The 19,405-nt window shown below is 39.3% G+C and overlaps 1 protein-coding gene across 1 annotated transcript in view; it reads right to left on the reverse strand.

The window, feature by feature from the left end:
* LOC140231802 (uncharacterized) overlaps positions 1-19,405 on the reverse strand; it is a 47,545-nt gene that overhangs the window by 13,704 nt on the left and 14,436 nt on the right. Inside the window, exons 5-15 of the mRNA XM_072311954.1 lie at positions 18,891-19,083; positions 18,305-18,307; positions 10,716-10,798; positions 8,587-8,682; positions 7,668-7,893; positions 6,837-6,965; positions 5,496-5,620; positions 4,745-4,871; positions 2,781-2,921; positions 1,860-1,895; positions 495-691 (exon numbers count right to left, since the gene is read on the reverse strand). Of these exons, the coding sequence (XP_072168055.1) occupies positions 495-691; positions 1,860-1,895; positions 2,781-2,921; positions 4,745-4,871; positions 5,496-5,620; positions 6,837-6,965; positions 7,668-7,893; positions 8,587-8,682; positions 10,716-10,798; positions 18,305-18,307; positions 18,891-19,083 (1,356 nt within the window). The remainder of the gene's footprint in view (positions 1-494; positions 692-1,859; positions 1,896-2,780; positions 2,922-4,744; positions 4,872-5,495; positions 5,621-6,836; positions 6,966-7,667; positions 7,894-8,586; positions 8,683-10,715; positions 10,799-18,304; positions 18,308-18,890; positions 19,084-19,405) is intronic.

Below are 19,405 nucleotides of genomic sequence, written 5' to 3' on the forward strand. Positions count from 1 at the left end.
TGGGAGGGGGGGGGGAGTATTAATCATGGCACAAGACTTAAACAAGGGGTGTAAAGGTTACGATCAAAATATTATGGACCTTATTGCTAATATTGCTAACCATGTAGGGATAGTACACGAGGGGTATTAATGGGGACAGTCAAAGTGAGGGGGGTAAACGGGAAGAAGCCGTCCTATCATCCCCAACTGTCCTTAGCCTTGGAGTCATGTGTGGGAGAAGAGGGGCGGAGGGGAGGGGTGGATAAGAGGGTTAATGGGAAGAAGCGGTCCTATCATCCCCACCTGTCCTTCGCCTCGGAGTCAAGGGATAGGGGAGGGGAGGGGTGGAAAAAAGGGTTAGTAGGAAGAAGTGGTCCTATCATCCCCAGCTGTCCTTAGCTTCAGAGTTAAGGGGGGGGGGGGTTAAAGGGAAGAAGCGGTCCTATCATCCCTCCCTGTACTTAGCCTCGGAGTGTGGGGGGGTTAATGGGAAGAAGCGGTCCTATCATCCCCACCTGTCCTTAGCCTCTGAGTCGATGAGGCCCTTCATGTCCTCCTGGAGTGTTTCATTGGTGCGGTTCATCTCCTTGATCTCCGGCCCAAGCTCATCCATCCGCTCCTTGATGTTGCTCATCTTCTTATCCGCACTGTCCTTCCAGTCTTCCATGGTATCCAGCTTCTCTGTGTGCTCCTCCACAGCCTTGGACATGATCTGAAGGGATTAGGGGAGGAGGGAGGATAGAGGTCAAAGTTCAATCCAATGCATGACAGAAGGGCAAAGAATTCAATTATGGGAAGATTGATACACATGTACATTTGTTCAGTGGGTAACAATTGATAAAAATATCAGCAAAAGCTTATCTTCACCCCTCTGTATTAATAATCTTTCTTTCACATGCCTTGTCTGTTTTGGACTACTAAACATAACAATGTCAGAATTTTGGAGCTGGGTATTTGTTCCAAGTTTATCGTGTCACCGCTGGCAACCAGGGATGGCCCGATGATAGTGTTGCTGCCCAAAAAGCAGATGAGAGGTTTGAATCCTACAGGTTCCTTTTTTCCGACATGTTTGTTAAAATGTATATCAGTAGTTGCGATCTTTTGAACACATTGTACAAAGGGTGACAATTAAATTAGCCACAGCACATTTTTTTTTTTTTTTTTGTATGTGCATTTCATTGAAAGTGGAGAGCCTAAGTCTCTTATCATTTTGCTCCATCAAGGTACTCTGGCCAATGAACACGTAACCATGGTATCCAAACACTGATACAATCTAAACATTGCTTCCCACGCAGAGGAGACTATAAATCATCAATAAATGTCAACTGGGATTTGATCTATTGAGATTGTAATCAAATATATATCATGGAATCAACACTTCACCATAGCTTAATTTGAAAATGGCAAAAAACCATCAAATCATCACTTCTCTTCAGGCAATTCAGAGAGAATTCATTGAGCATATTCCTACGTATGAATCAGATCCCCTATGTGACGTCATTGAAAATGAATCAATCAATGTCAATGTGGCAATTAAAAGTCTCTATCCCACTATCTATTGTTGTCTGCAACCACATTTCATGGTCAAAGGAAGAAGAAAAAAGGAAGATAATAAATCAAACTAAACACAATGTAAAAAAACAAATAAACAAACAAACAAAACAAAACAACATGGTATTTGGCTGCCACAAAGCACTATCCACAAAACCGTAACCTGATATTAAAGTCTAATAATAGCAAAGACGATGAGCTAAAAAGTTTGTATGGCTGCCACAAAGCAACATCCACAAAACCTTATCCTGATATTAAAGTCTAATAATAGCAAAGACGATGAGCTAAAAAGTTTGTTTGGAGGAGGACAACGGTATATAAGAACTCACTTGTGAATCCTGTTCTGCCATGGCAGCCTCCACAGCCTGAAAATGAATGAGACACAAGGAAAAGGGAATCAGATGTATGAGAGGAGTGTAAATGAAGTACGTTGGGTAGTCACTGGTAACATAGAAGCAACAATAATGATACTTTTACTATCTAATTACTGCTATTGCTAACATAGGCTATGCATAAAGCTAGCTAGCCCGACATAATAATTTTTGAAATGCATGTTCAAACAAAGAATGAGCTTGTGAGAGCAATTGACCAGAATGGCCCATACTTGTGGAAACTGACATTTAATTGTTTGGCATTGAATGCATTAACATCTTTTTCTTTCAATATTGCCAAATACCAGGCTTACTGTCAGATGGACGTACTGGCAAGCCGAAGCACTGTTTTATAAGGATCACATGAATAATCTCTACATCACAAATGCTTATTTAAGTGAAATTAAAACCAACACGCCTTTTGGTATGAATGACCTTTTTTCTACCGGTGTGCAAAGTGGAACTACAAAATGGTCTATTTTGAGGAAAACCTCTCAAGTTTTGAAATCCGGTGACATCATCATTCTCAAAATTTGAGATCGCTTAGCACTTGTTTTGCAAAGTTTGAAATCTTGTGGCATTTCACTAGGGGCCTGTTTCATAAAGAGTTGCGAATGATCTTACGCTTGATTTATTGAGCGTAACTTGATGAATCGAGCGTAATTTCAAAATTGAGCGTAAGTTCTGTTCCATACAGACACTTGGGCTCGATATCAAGAAAAATCAAGGGTAACTCTCAGTAGATTGAGCGTTACTTGTAATCAATTGCAAAGTTGTTTATGAAACACAATTTGCAATTGATTGCAGCATACACTCAATTTTTACGAAACAGGCCCTAGTAGTATGAATGGCTGATGCCCTTGGCAATGTCACGCATACCGCTACTATCCTGTCCTCTAGAGTCTCCTCCTGGGTATTGAGTTTGCCGCTGATGGAATTCAGCCTTGTGTCCAGGTCAGCCAGGCCCCTCAGGCTGCTCTGCTTAGCCTCCTCCAAGGCTGCCGACAATTTGTCTTGACTCTGCATGGGTCAGGAATAACAGGAGAGGGTTATCAAGAGAGGGACAGACAGACAGACAGACAGACACACACACACACATAAGGACAAGCAGGCAAGGACAGATACATTGAGGGAAAAATGTGACCCGCTACAACAAAAAGGTCCTAAAGTCGCGCACGGTCGAAGCCGTGAAAATCAAGTTTGAAGTCAGAGCATCATAATTGGTCAAAACTTACGATTTTCTGACTTTGACATATTATTGGAGTCTGACATGTCTTCTATCATCTGTCGAAATTTTGAAGCAAAATGATGAAAGGAAAGACCAAAAAATAGCGTTTTTCTGGGCCATGTTTTTGGCGTTTCAACCAAGCAGAAACCGGTTCGAAAATTTGGATTGAGCGCCACAGACAGGCTCCGCCCCTAACAACGACCGGAGTGATCTCATTGGTCAGTTTGCTGCTTGCCGCTAACCGAAGCGTGAAGCTCGCACACTGCCAAGTCGACTGGTGCGTGCGGGCGGGGTGCGCTATGCCCAGCCGCTTCTCCTGGCATCCTGGTCACTGATTGGTCGGTGAGGAGACCGCCGACGCTGTGCTTGAATGAGCATTTCGGGGGTTGCTAGGGTTTACCTTCTATTGTCCGGAGGTGAAAACTGACTACGTGCCCCTTGATCGCGATTGCGTCGCAAGGAAAACTTTTAGGGCGCTTTTCTCGAAACAGTGATTTCCCATACGTCTCGACATGCTCTCTTTTAAACATCGATATCTCCGCACCCGATTATTTTCATAAGATGTGTTATATATCAATTTAAAGCAGAAAGATTAGGGAATTTTGTCAAGCAATTTTCAAATAATCGACATCACCCGACTTTAGGATCATTTTGTTGTAGCGGGTCACAAATTGTCAATTTCATTCATTGTATGATTTATGGGGTTTTTTTTTCTTCCATGTATCGTTGCAGTAGGATTCCATGACTTGAGTAGTAGTGCAGTGGTTCAGTGTTGCTTGGGTAGTATCCCTTGCACAAGTTAGAAATGAGCAGTTACCATTTCCATCAGGAAATGAAATGCTCTAACAGTAACTTTAATACTGGTACTCTGAGAGCAACTGCTATAGCATAGATTAATCAGCAGTCAGGATTATTGCTTGTCATCACGGGAGTTGGAAATGATATATGAATCTATGACTAGCATTCCAAGCAAAAGTCCTAGAAAGGCATGTCTTTATTTGCAATAGAAGACTGGTCAAGCATGGATGTGCATAAAACAATAACTTTGATATTCAAGAACTAGGCTTTCAGCCAGTGAACATCTACTCTGCCATGTAACAGAAAGGAAATCAAATCAGAGACAAACTTGGTCAAATATGCCACTACTGAAAGACTTTCTGCTTATTGGTTCAACTATGCTCACGATAAAAAGTGAGGGCAGTTAGTTCACAGTAGTTTGTATCATGTATGTATTCCACATTTCCATACATTTCTTATTCAAGTTGACTATTGTGAACTGAACCTTTCAACTGTGGTGCAGTTGACAGATCAATAACAAATCAATAACAAATTAAATTGAGGGCAACAGAATACCAAAGTGTAATGTCACAGCCATTTATCGCCATGGAAACTGGTTGTAAACAACTCAAACTATCTGTAAACATTATTGTTGCTAACCATGCTTCCACCTGGTTCCAACCCATATCATCACCTGGCATTCTATTGTCAGTAACCATGCTTGCACCTGGTTTCAAACACAGCTATAACAAAAGACTGACATCATCACTTTGGTACTCAATGCAACAGGTGGAAAGGGAATACACATACAAACAAACACATTCCTTGAGTGACTCACCACATTGGATTGCACTGCCACCTGCTCATTGATACCACCAATGGCCTGCTGCAGGGTGGAAATAGCCACTCCCAGTTTCTCTTGCACATCTTCAATCTTGGTCTCGATTTGCTTGTCCTGGCTTTGCCTGTGTGTGTGTGTGGGGGGGGGGGGGGGGGGAGAAATGTTCTGTCAGCAGCAGACACTCTCAATGAACATAATTATAGGTCTAAGACAAAATTTGTCTTTTCCTCAAGAAATGTAATGATATGACTTCACACTATATTGCACAGAACTGCAGCCAATTTTACATCAAAATTATGGAGGTTCCAAAGAGCAATGAGGGATCTCCACGGGCACTGTTAATTCTCCAATCATCTGGGTTTTTGACATTCTCTCTTGTATGAGCCTGAAAAAAAAAATCCTGTTTTTTTGTTTGTTTGTTTGTTTGTTTGTTTGTTTGTTTGTTTGTTTGGGTTTGTTTTTTTTTTTGGGGGGGGGGGGTGGGTGGAAGCCTCCAGCATAATAAGGGAGACTTGGTTGTGCTGTTGTGTGTGGAAGTTGGTTTGTTTGTTTCATTTCTATCTGAGAAGATGGCTTGATAGCCCATATTCAGCTGCAATAGCTGGTCTTCCATGGGATCCAGTTAGATGTAAGGCGGGACCACTTTACTGAGTTAAACATCCTTCATTTTTATCTTAATTGAATTCGTAAAACTGGTATGTAATTTTGTGGTATACACAGTGAATAGAATGAGACCCCTGAATCTAACCTTGTCTTAATCTCAGCCTTCATGACCTGCTCCAGCTGTTTCCTGGTTTCAGCTGCCTGCCTCTCCAGTTTCTCCACCGAATCACCCATCTTGTTGATGCCTCCCAGGTTCTTGTGCCTGTCCAGCTGTGGACCAAACAAAGAGATGATTACAATAATGAAACTGCAAGTTTTGCTCTTCCACATACTTACTTCTTCTTCCCCCTCCTCTTTTTCTAATACCTTGTAAGTCATTAATCTTCCTCCTCTCCTCCTCATCCTTAAAGCTGCATTTACACCATGTTCCTGGCAGCCACGCAGCCCCTTTCGCCCAAAACGTAGTTCTCTCCTTCCCATTCCAGTCTTGTTCGTTCCAGTCCTCGCCCTGGTGAACATGTGGCTATCAGATGCTGTTCTCACGGTGTCTGGTCATGCTAGACTATAAATATTTTCCATAGCATCCTGCTACGGCCTGTAACGTGCCGCTACGTTCTGTTGGGTCCACTCCATTTGATTACGGCGTACGAGATTCCTCATTAGCTCCGGGACTGTTGTGACAAATTTTTTACAGTTTAAAATCTGACACGGCAATCGCAACCTGTCACGTTTGCCTATCCCGTCTCACAGCGTTGTCTCACATTCATCCTGTTTTATCCACGGTGGCCTGAAACGTGGCTGCCGTGGTTGCCGGGAACATGGTGTAAAACAGCATAATACATTCCAATCAAATCCTCAGACCCTTTTCCCATTCTCATCCTTCTCATCCCTTTCATTCTATAACTTTCCTCCTTCTGTCTCATTATTTTCTCTCCTTCTCTCCTTTCTTCTCTATTGTCCTTCTTTAGTTCCCTCCTACTCATCACCCTTTTCTTCTTTTTTTTTTCTTTTCATATTCTTTTTTGTGTCCTCCTCCTGTCAATTCTTCTTTTTAAAACTCATGCTAAAGCCACCAACAGTTTCATCATTCAAATTCATGAATTCTTCTGGCGAGTTGTCTTTATTGCAACTGATTAACAAATTATCCTACATCAATGTAAATATGCACTGAATTGATCAGTGTTTCAGTAGTAGCCATGACAATAGAAATCATGGGCATTCATACTCGAGCAGGATTTGAAGCCACGACCTCCTGTTCTCCGGATAGGCGTCTTATCCATCCGACAGCTAGTGCTGGTTCTAATCCTTGTAGTTTGCAGTGGGTACTGCATGATTATTCAAATTCATGAAATTCTTCCGTCAAAGTTGTTTAAATTTAATTCTTAAGTGAAAATATGCAAACTTAGCAAGCTATCAGCTGAGTTTGGTGTGCGATCATTTCAGTTAACTCAAGGACAAGCACACAGCTGACATCACTGCTTCTCACCTTTTGTCCTTCCCTGACATGCAGCACTTCTTCCTCTGTCAGCTTCTGCAACGCTGCCCACCTCTTCTCATTCTCCTCCCGCATGGCTTGCTCATGGGCAATACGGGCTGCCTGCTCCGCATGCAGGTACTGGAAGACACAAAATTTTCAGGTTAAAGGGCAACATTGTCAACTGGAATTTAATGATGGGGAGAAGGAGAACATTTAAGTTTTCTCTTACATGTTAACATTTTCTTTGAAACTGAATGGCACGCATTTTGGACAGGGTATAACACATGGAGCGGTTGCACCATCACTTACAGAATCAAAGTGCAGTGTCCTATGATAAAATAACTTAGCTCAATGAAGGTAAAGACACAGAGATTCAGAGAGTATGGAACATAGATAAATACAGACAAAGCACTTGGATGTGCCTGAATTTCCATCACAATCAGTCCTGAAACATGGCTGAGTTGACAGGACAATATTTGAAAGGGCAACAAACAATCTATATCAATGGGTGATTTTTGTGCAAAAGAAGAAAAAACAAACAAACAATGGCAATGAAACCACTACCTATCCGAATCAAAAAACTTTATGATAGGGATACACGTATAATAGCTACATCATAAATTCACAGGCACCTAATCTTCTCAAACCTTTGATGGAAATTTCAATAATGAAAAACTGTCCTATCAGAACTTCCATTGCTGGATATTTCATGGCTTCACACGTGCAATGGCCAACACAGCTCTTCTGTTTTCTTACTTTTCTGCAACGTTAGCTGAGACCCTCCAATTAAAGTTGGATGAACGAAATAAGCAGCAGAATAAGAAAAGGGTTTCTGCATACCTTTTCGATGTTTGAAAACTTCTGCTGCGCCTCCTCTCGCAGACGAATTTCCTTGGACAGGATCTTCTTGCTGACCTCCTCAGCAATCTCCGCGATCTTGCCGTGCATCTTCAGCCGCTCATTGTCAGCCGCGTGTTCCCGCTCCCGCTGCACAACGTCCAGGGCGTGCATGGACTCGTCCCGCTTGCGGCTGACCTCGTGGATCTGGGCCTGGAGGTCATTGGTCCTAGGGGGTGAAAGGTCACATACAGGGTCACTGGGGTGAAAGGTCGATGAGATCACACAGGAGTGCTCATAGCAGAGACGAGACATGTTAAAGCTTCCAATATTTTTTTTTTTGGAAGAGCAGACCAATTTGATGATTCTAGCTTGGATCTTCATAAAGGAAACACTAGGACCTTCAAAAAGGAGTGAGTAGCTTTTCATCATTTCACATATTTATGATGAAGAGCGAAAAAGAAACATCTGACTCAAGTCAGTTTATGGATGAGGAGTAAGAGGATTGCGGCCGGTGAAAGGATGACAGCAAACCATGGAAGAGGGCAGCACACAAAATCTTGTAAGGTGAGGGGTCAATCAATGTAAATGATTTGTTTTTACATGACCACTAGGGAAGCAAGGGATGCTTCTATTAATAGCAAGCAAAGTGACCAAGAGACCAAGAGCTCTGAAAGACTAGGCAAGGAGGATACTGTGGCCCTCCTAGGGCCCCGACTGTAGCAGCTGAGGGACTTGAACCAAGGACCTTCTGACTGATAGCATCCTGTGTAGCGCATACAAGGTGCTGGTATATGCATTACCAGTACATATGTATGTGTCATATATCCATTTGTCAGTGATTTGGTTGGGAGACAGGTAGGGCAAAAAGTTCAATGACTTTGTAAAGTGTAAGGGAACGTCCTCCTGGGGCTTGACTTACTTGATCTGTATGTTCTGTTCCTGCTGTCTCCTTTCCGTCTCCTCCGACGTTATCCTGTTTCTCAGATCCATGAGAACATCTCGAATCTCTCCCAGCCTGTCAATGCAGATGAGATGCAATCCGTGTTCATCAACATTTTCATTTCATATAGTGTCTACAAGTATCTCTCTCTCTATATTGTAAACTATGCATAAAATCTTTGCGGAATTATTTCATTATCAGTGTCACGCAGAGGTAATTCAAGAAGAAACTTTGTACATAATTTGCTTTTGGCCAATATTGAACCAGTTGAATCACTGCTTGACAGCTTTTAAATTCTCAGGGTTTGTTTATTTTTTAATCAGGATCCTAGCAACAATTTTGTGTAAAAAGCATTTAGCATATTGGCATTCTAACTACACAGGATGTCATTATATATAAAACAAGAAAGTAAGCAGTCTTTTACCACAATGAAATCATTTACTTCAGCACATATTCAAACACTGTGGTTACAATGCAAACTGAAACTGACAAGAACAGAGCAAAGAAAAACCTCTGCAAAGGCATGCAAAATATATGTCTGATCACTGTAAAACATTGCTCACTGCTCTACTCACTACTACTTTCACTATTGAAATAACAAAATGTATTCTACAGCTCCACGGTGTAACTTTCATTTTGACGTCTTGTGCACTGCATTTTGTCTAATTTTAGCAAGAACACCAGACCAATACATATGCAATGCTACCAAAATCCAGGGGGGAAAGGAGCACATATTCAAGAAGGGCAGGGATTTACTTGTGATCTATGAATTACTTTTCTTGTACAGGAGGCAATCAAACCATCAAAATGGTCGCTAACTTGTCAAGTGCTTCAATAACCACTGTTAAAGCATGTTCAATATCTTGTTGGACTTATTTATGACCCCCCACCCAAAAAAAAAAAAGAAATAAAAGAATAAAAGAAATAAATTACTATACAGTGGTATAATCTGACAGAAAAATCAAAATTTGATAAAAGGATTCTTTAATTACATGCATGTAAGGACAAATTCTGGTTGGTTTTACATTACATGCACATATGAATTCACAGCAGAAAGTATATCAACTATGTCTTTCACGGCATCATTCTTTATTATAAATATTTCTTGCTTCATTCTATCTACAATGTTTGCTCAAGCAAAATGTTAGTCACGTAAGGTCATGATGGAAATATAATTTCAAGTTCAAAGGAAATGTCAATTCAAGCTGGACACCATCTCCCATTGTGTTTTGTCTGGCAACAGTGTGTGATTGCCTTCCACAGGTGAGCAAGAGCGACAAATGATTACTTAAATTTGTTGACTTGGGATTAGACAAGTTTTGAAATTCGTCAGCCCCCCCCCCCCTTTACCTTCCATTGATATAGAAGGTTAAATGTCAACAAACAGGAAATTCTATACATTCTTTTACAACACATTTTCAAGGTGTGACACAAGACAATGCATCAGAGCAAACTAATAGAGGATAAATTGAGGCCTTTCACAAAATATTTCCCCAATCAACAGATAAAAAAAAAAAACAACGAAATTTAAGATTAAACCAGTTGTTTTACTTTTCTGATTCAGTACTTCACATGAATAAAAATCAAGTCCCTAGAACAGCAACCTCACAAGACCTTTTCATTCTTCCCTCCATTTTCTACTTTTTTTTTGGGGGGGGGGGATTTCTTCTGCCCCTTGCCACTATTGACAACTGAATCAGGTGATTTTGGGAGCTTTGGCTTTTGGACACAAAGATGCAGTATCTTAAAGCTAAGAGTCAAGTCTTTTTGGACAGGACAAAAGTAAGATTGTGAATTCTGGTGACTCTTTGGCCTGTATTCATAAAAGAAAGTTTAAATCCAGCCCATGGTTTATAAAAAAATTATTTTCTATGTATATGACAGGATGATATACCATGTATGGTAAAAGACATGCCAATAATAACTGTGCGTTGATACTTGCGCATGTAATGTATGCCTATTTCATGCTTATTTTAGTCCATAGACTTGATTTAAATGATGGTTATGATTTTAAACCACCTTCGTTAATACAGGCCTATGGTGGCTTAGTGGCTGGCGGTCATTCTAGGGAGCCAATGACAGCACTCGAACTACAACACAACATTTACCGAGCATCGAGCTGAGATCGCAACACCGCTGTCGTTTGATTAGTGTGGTGTTGGTTTTCGTTGTGTTTTCTCTGATGATCCATCTAGCGGTTCGGCCGGGGAGAATACAAATGCAAAGCATGCATGCACAAAAGCAAAGCAAACAAAAAGAGGAAATCAAGAAAATAAATTTAAAGGGACTGTACAGTACTGGTTGAGGTAGGGTTTCATGTTTTGAACATTCCCAAGTGAGATAATGAAAAGCCTCTTATGAAATATGAAAGAGCATGTAATTTTAAGAAGGATTCAACGTTTATTTGATGAAAATTGGTTTTCAAATGGCTGAGATATCCACAAAAGTGCTAATAATAAAAGGCGACATGCCCCAACTTTATTAGTATCTCTTTGTTTCACTTTGTTTTTGGATATCTCAGCCATTTCAAAACCGATTTTCATCGAATAAACTTTTGATACCCTTTAGAACTGCATGCTCCTTGACATCTCATAGAGTGGTTTCTGAATATCTCACAAAATGTTAAAAGCTAAATCTTCACCTTGACCAGAACTGTACACACCCTTTAAACACCAAATTGAAACACAGCATGCACAAATGGGCATAAAGAAAAATGTTACAAGCATACTGTTGGAAACAGACAGAAATGGATGGGAACTGTACAGGAAAAGCTAACACATATTATTTTCAATGAAAAAAATTGAAAAATTTATGGTATTATGGATAGGAGATTTTGATTTTCTACATTTGCCTGGCCAGGAATTTGCTATTAAAAGAACTTCCAAAAATAAAAATGATCTTGGTTAGATCCAAGAAAACTGCTGTAAAAACTTGTTATTAGGATAGCTCACAAGAAGATATGTCTATTCTGTGTTCTGCTATGATTTTATAAAAAAAGTAATGACAATAAAATCAATAATTTCCTATCATCTGTGGGCCACTGTCGACCGATGTAGTTTCTCGAGATGACTCTTTTTATATCCGTATCAATTCAGATGGCTCACTTTCCTTCTGGCACTACACAAAGCATGTCCTACTGTAGATTGACTCATACCATTCAATACTTGAATAGCATATATTCTTTGCAGGATAGGTTTTCATTTTAAAATGACTAGTCAATCGGTGCTTCAATAAATTAATACAATCTTTCTATCTAACAGATGTGATGGTTTCTCCAGTGTGTGGTATCCATGCTACATAATGCAACACTAATGCTATTAATGGAGTAAATTTATTCAATCCGAATGCATCGCCTCATTAATTATGCCCTAATCAGTGAATGAAGGTCAGTGCTGCCATTCTCACAGACATCCACCGCTATGCATCCAGACAGGCAGTCTGTTGTTGAGGTCAGGTACGTGCATAATTTAGTAACCAAGAACACAAGGCTAATTCTGGGCACAATTATAAATGTCAGGGCAAGGTCGGCTCAGATATATGTCATTAAACATTCTATGTTCTGATTAAAACATTAATTAAAGGGGCCCACGAACCACTTTCAATTTCAAAATTGTGCTGACCCACCACTGAAGGGGAAGAGGGGGAAGTGTTCAACACAAAATATAAACAAACATGCCTCAGAGTCGGGACATACAAAAGCGAATTTAACCGACTGAGAATGACATAAATTGTTTAATAAATTTAAGACAATAATAGCTGTGCACAGAATAGAGCAACAAATTCACACACGCACAGAATTGCTAAATAAGACATCACTGAGTTACCATGAAACTAACAGTCTATTTGTGTAGTGCGTTAGAGTCACTTCTCAAGATGTTGAATGTAAATACAGTATGGTGCATGGTGCATGCACACAAAGATAATTAGGCAACTAAGTTACTACAATGTCATATCAGACTGGACTGTCACAAAAGTGCCTTATCCAGAAAGGGAGGATAACATCAACGAATAATTTGTGGAACATGCAACACAAAAGAAATGCAACAGTTCTGTTTCAGCTGATTGGTTTAAAAAAAAAAAAAAAAAAAACAGCACGGAAAGGGGATGAATTTCACTCAATTTTTCTTTATTCTATTCAGGCAGACTAAAATAACCACAACAAACCAAAGAAACAAAGAAACAAATTACACTGACGGTGTGGCCGACTTTTACCTGTCATTCACTTGGGACTTCAACTGATCTATGAGTTTTTCTAGGAAGGGATCTGGCACATTGAGAGAAGTCAGCTGGGCAGACTATTTAGTGCAAGAGAAGAGGAAAGATAACCAACACAGCAAAAAACCAGAAAAAAAAAGGAGGTAAAAAGATGTCAAATTATCACCCACATTAATTGTGGCATGGATTGCAAGTTAAATGTGTTATTTGTACTGCCACTTCACTGTGCAATTCACATCATGTGCTGAAACTAAGGGAGGTATCACGTACTGTTATCAGCCCTTGGAAAATCCTACATACATGTACTGTAAAAGTGGAAATTTTCGCAGTGTTGAAATTTTCGCGCATTTCAGAAACTAGCGCGAAAATAAAAGCACACAAATATTTTTGCTTGCCATATGTTCCTGTTGCACGGCTGTGTGCGTGATGTCTTGATTCCGCGGAATTAAAAACACGCGAAACTCTTCTTACCCAGCCAAGCGCGAAAAATTAGTCGCGCGAAAGTATCCACTTTTACAGTATTTGATTCTGAGAGCAGACGTTCATTCATACACAATGTACACGCACAAACACTATACACCCTTTTTTTTCTCACTCTTAATTGGCTCTTGTTCCGCCAAATTCAGTAAGCTACGAATCTGTAGTTCAGTTAATTCACCACCTTGATTTCTATCCCACTGACTGCATTTTTACAACCACATGATTAGCAAGCAGGGTTTTTCAATTGTCTTTCATTAAAGAAATTAATTCTTTCATTCAAAGAGCAGTTCATGATACAATTTTACAGGGCAATTCTAAGCCCAGTAAAATCTCAACCAGGCAGAATTAGCAAATTACTATTGAGTTGCCAACAAATAATATGCTCTAGAACTAAATATACCCACAAGTTAATAATAAATACACATAATATATTTACAGTTTCACTAGGACTCCTAACTTGCTTTATATACACACTGCATTATTTTCATCACATCGCATGCACAACTGCACATAATACATTATAGATATATGTATGTTGTATACAAAAACATGCATGCAAACAAACCTCATGAATATATCATCAAACCGTGGGGATGATATCTATCATGAAATCCACATTCTATGCCTTTCTAAGGACAGAGGAATTATGCCAACGTGAGGCAAATTCATCTGCTGTAATTCCCATATCTCTCTCCCCCTCGCTCTTAATTTCTCTTCCCAACATCGAACTGAACAAATGTCGCATGGTTATCATCAATTGTTGATTCCACGGCAATTTACCCGGTGTGTCTAATTTTAGCACAATAATTTTCAGTTTGCTGCATTTGCCAACTCCCAAATTCTGGCTGGTAAATTCAGTGCCAATTTCACAGTGCAATTTTGCAATGTGTTGCATATTTGCCAATGGAGGGAAAGTCTGTTTTAGGTATTCCACTAACATATGCTGACCCTCTTGATTTTCCTTTCCTGCAATCATTTAACTACACTTTAAATATTGAAAGATGGTATGGTAGTCTGGTTTGCATGGAATGATGTGTCATTTTTACCAGTATTTTCATATTTATGCACAGGAAGGATAAAACAAATGTCATACATTAGAAATGAAAGTAAAGCTTTAGTCCCACAACACCACATAATGACAAACAAAGATGACAGTGCACAAACCATTTGTTTCCATAACACAGAAAACTTGTAAATCCACCCCCCCCCCCAAAAAAAAAAAACAAGCAAAAAAGCACAGAAATAATACACACATTATTTTTCTATTTACTGATCTACCGGGGGGGGGGGGGGGGGGGGGGGGGAATGCATTATTATGTGGATGAAATATTTCTGGCTCTAACATCATTTCATAAATGGCTTGATAAATGGGAAATACGCTATCATGTGATGCTGATTGCACATGTAATGGTATACAAAAGGTTGATGGTAATATTTCATTATTAATAGAGCATGGAATATATTTACAGTGAGAGGGAAAAGGGGAGAGGAAGGTGAAAGGCATGTGGAAGAGGAGAAGAAGAAGGGAAGAGGGGAGTGGAATAAGAAGAAGAAGAAGAAGAAGAAGGGAAGAGGGGAGTAGAATAAGTAGAATAAGAAGAAGAAGAAGGGAAGAGGGGAGTAGAATAAGAAGAAGATGAAGGGGAGGGGGAAGGGGAGGAGAGGGATAAAAGGAAGGGGGAGGGGAAGAAGTAGAGGGGGAAAGGGGGAGAAGGAGGTGAGAGTGGAAGGGCTAGCTAGGGGAGGGGGAGGAAGAAGGGGAAGGGAATAGGGAGGGAAAAGGGAAAGAGTGGATGAAAAGGCAAAGGGGAGGAAAAGGTAAAGGGAGAGAAGAAGGTGGTAGGGGGGAAGGGGTGGGAAGAGAAAAGGAAGAAGGGAGAGGAGGAAATGGAAGAAAAGGAGGGGAATGGGGAGGGGAAAAAGAGGAAGGGTATCAAAAAGGGATAAAGGGAAGGGTAAGAAGGGGGAAGGGGAAGAGGGGAAAGGGGGGAGGAGGAGAGAGTGGAAGGGACAGGAGAAGGAGAGGTACGTTGTAGAAGGGAATGGGAATAGGGAGGTGACAGTGAAAGGAAGGGTGAAAAGGTAAAGGTGAAGGAAAAGGGGATAGGAAGAGGGAGGGGGAGGGGAACGGGTAGGAAAGGGAGAAGAGGACACGGAAAGGGTTTGCCTATATAATCTAGGCGGAGCATGATGCAGCTATTGTCTTTGCTGTTACGCTAAATGTCTGATGCGGCAAGACTATTATCTTTGCTAAGCAACACATCTGATGAGGTGAGACTACGAACAGTTGAAGCTTCCATCGCCTATATCCACTCGTCTTACTTTAGTAGTTGATTTCTAATTATGATTTTTTAATCAGTGGCAGGTTTGGTTTTTTTTTTTTGTACAAAAATTGCCACTGATTCATAGTCAAAAATAAGAAAACAAGGATGAATGGATATAGGATATTTTTCATTTTGTTCTCCCTTGAAATTGACTTTTAAATTATTTCAGCTAGCTCATTTCAACCCATGCATTTCAACTGCCACTCCATGTACGGCTGGTTCTTTCTGTGATTTTTAAAACAAGGCTGTACCCCAACTTCACTCTCACTTGTCAGAAAGAGGCACACCACATATACGGTACCATTTAATAAAACTGAGTGCCTGAAATTACTATCACAAGCAAATAACTTCAAAATGCTCTCCCGTGGAGACAGCCACACAACTAAGAAAATTGCAATCATCCCAAAATGACCAATCATAGCATTCTGATGAACTGACACATGCAGAATTAAAAATGGAATGAAGCATAAATTGCTCTGGCTCAAACTATCTTTGCTAGCTAAGCTGTGTGGGAATGTTGAATTAATTTTTCAAAAGCATGAAAAAACACTCCCAGTATCCAAGGGTTTTTGTTGTCATTTTTTTTTTTTTTGTGTGTGTTTTTTAATAACTACCCTGTACTAATCAAGAGATCAATGAACTATATAAATGTCAACATGCTTTTATACTATTTACTGGTTCATGGTTTCTTCCATTCTGCCTTTGGGGAAAATATTGAGTACGGTAGTGCCTATGATGTGGACACTTAATAGATTTTCATTTTTTCAATTGTCTGGCTATTCTTTTTCTTTTTCTTTTCTTTTTTTAGCTTCCCATCTACATGACTGGAGATCTTGGTAACATGTCATATAAAATTGGAGGACCATGCATCTCGTTTTTTTTTTTTTTTTTTTTTTTAAGCTGGAAACTTTATCAAAGAGTACCTTTTCAGCCTTTAGGAGTACATTTGCTCAACTTTGTGTTGTTGTTGTTGTTGTTTTTTCACTGCACCCTCTCATAAAGCAACACGCATCATTCAACTACTGATTCCTATATGTTAGTCATTAGTCAGCAAAAAACAAACAAACAAACAAACCACACACAGTACACTCACATCCATGCACACTCACATAAATGCAGCATTAAAGGGATAATATAGTTTTGGTTGAGATGGGTTCCAGATTTTAACTCTTTGTGAGGTAATAAGAAATCACTAAATATGAAATATCAGAGAGCACACAATTCTACGAGGACTCAAGGTTTACTTGATGAAAAGTGTTTTTAAAATGGCTGAGATATCTAAAAGCAAAGTGGTCCTGAAAAAAAGACAGGAACCAGCTTTTACATATTGTAAGGACCATTTTGCTTTTGCTTGTTTTTGAATATCATGATAGCTACATGTATTTCATAATCGATTTTCATCAAATGAATATTTGATTCCTCTCAGAATGGTGTGCTCTTTAATATAATGTCATATGAGTGGTTCCTAATTATCTTGTAAAAAGTTAAAATCTGAATCCCCATCTCAACCAAAAACTATAATTTCCCTTTAAAGCTGTGACCCTGCCACTTCTGGTAGCACTGCAGCCCCAAATTTAAGAGACCTTGCAACTGAATACAATATGTGTGCAGTTACCAATCTTGCGAGCTATATTTGCTTCAGCACTACAGTTGCAATTATTATTGAAAATTCATTTAGTGAACTGTTACATGCAGCAAGGCCTTTCTGCTTTGCCTAATAACTAACTACACCACTAAGAAAACATAAATCAATTTGCAAAATCCACAGCGTGTTAGTGTTGACTTTACTGAAGATTATGATAAAATAAACATGAGAAAATTTCATTAAAAATGGACAAAAGATCCACAGGATGAGTAGTGTTATGTCAAGCTTTCATTCACTTAAATCCAAGAACAGTGATTTCAGTTACCTTCACAATAGACAAACTAGCAACATGATGGTGCCACTGATATTTACTTGTACACAAATAGACCCTTTTGACTTTACTTGAAGAAGAAATTATATATTTTGTACATTATCTCATTTTGGAGTTGAAGCAAGCAGCACTTATGACTTTGTACAGGGGAGAGATTTTAAGTACCACATGGTAGCAGAATTCTTTACAAAAAGAATTGATCGCTAAATTTGGATATTCACTGTATTGGTCGGACATGTAAAGCTATGACATCATCAACTGCCTAATTTGCATTTGATATTGTAACCAATAACACTTTTTCACAAAATCACACTCATCTTGAAAATTCATTTAACTTCTCGTACTCAATTTGTTTCAACCACCCTCTTTTCGACTCTGGTTGTATTTACTTCACTACTCTCAATACTAAAGTCTACCAAGACTCAAGGTGGAATTTTCCTTGAAGAGGTAATGCACAGATATTTCTGTGAATGGTCATTGATCAGACTTTTTCGCCAGTTAGTAATTTGTTGTCTTTGTGGTCTTCTAACCATCATGACAAAACCACCATAAAGATTTCAACATAATACAATAATATATATTAAAAAAAAAAAAAAACATTTTTCTCTTCTTTCATGACACATGTATATTTTGAAAGACCGCAATTTGTCTACACACAAACGTGATATGGTAAGTTAGTGAGAACTCTTTGCAATGAGTATGATGAAACATGCAAACACACAGCAGTTGGTGGATGAGTTATTAGAAGTAAACTAGTCTTACCCTCTGTACAATTTACACAAAAATACAAAAAAATCCATGCATATCAATGATGCAGATAAATGACAAGGGAAAGAATGATTGGGACAAAGTTATTACATGCTCTAAAACAATACAAACCAGGGGTAATATGAAGGTGGTATATGATACATGTACTAATATTCTCCTCAGTCAGTTCAAATAATAAATTGTGATATTAAAGCAGACAAACTACAAGTGGGAATGTAAATGTGTGATCAATGTGTAATTATGATTAATCCAAACTATTTTGTATTTTATTACAGGGAATTGAGATGGGAGAGACATACGATGCATGTACCATACTACCAATCTACCTCACCTAACTCTCATAGACAATATTTCATATGCTACACATTTGCGAAAGTTTCATGCCGTGAGAAAGGTCATCAGCTCCAATTCATAAAAAGTTTCATGCCACGAATGTTTCTGGTTAAATACAGTACCACAAATGCGGGTACGAGACTGGTATCTGACCATATCTTACAAGTGCATCTCCCTGAAGTATCTGCAGACATTTTCTCATACCACACAGGTACGAGACTGGTATCTGACCACATCTTTCACTCACCAAGACTCGGTTGTCCTCCTCCAGTCTCTTGGTTCTCTCCTTGACGTCGTGCACCAGGCTGTTGATCTCCACCTGCGAGGCATCGGTGCGGCTCTTGACCTGCCGGACATCATCGACCAGGGTCGTCATCACTCGCTCCACCTGCTCTCTCATCCGGTTGGCCTCGTCCAGATCATTTCTGAGCTCCGCATATCTTTGAAGAGAAAGTGCAGGAATCCCATCAACTATCAAACAGATGCATATTTTAACATATGTCATACCGTGCCAACATTTCAAAAGTGCATTCTAAACAATAGAACAAAATAAAAATAATAATCTAGTTCATTTGAAAGACAGCTACATACTGTATGTTCAAGTTTTTAACATTCTTGACAAAAATATGAAATCACTTTTGAAATGAAGTCATTGAATACGAGTAATATCAGATATCATTTTAAGTTTGAAAGAATCATATGCTTACTAACAAAGTTTCATAAATTTTAATAGCTGTTAAAACTATTAAAAACGTAAGCAAA

This window comes from Diadema setosum, chromosome 8, assembly GCF_964275005.1.
Source record: "Diadema setosum chromosome 8, eeDiaSeto1, whole genome shotgun sequence".
Taxonomy (NCBI): Eukaryota; Metazoa; Echinodermata; class Echinoidea; order Diadematoida; family Diadematidae; genus Diadema; species Diadema setosum.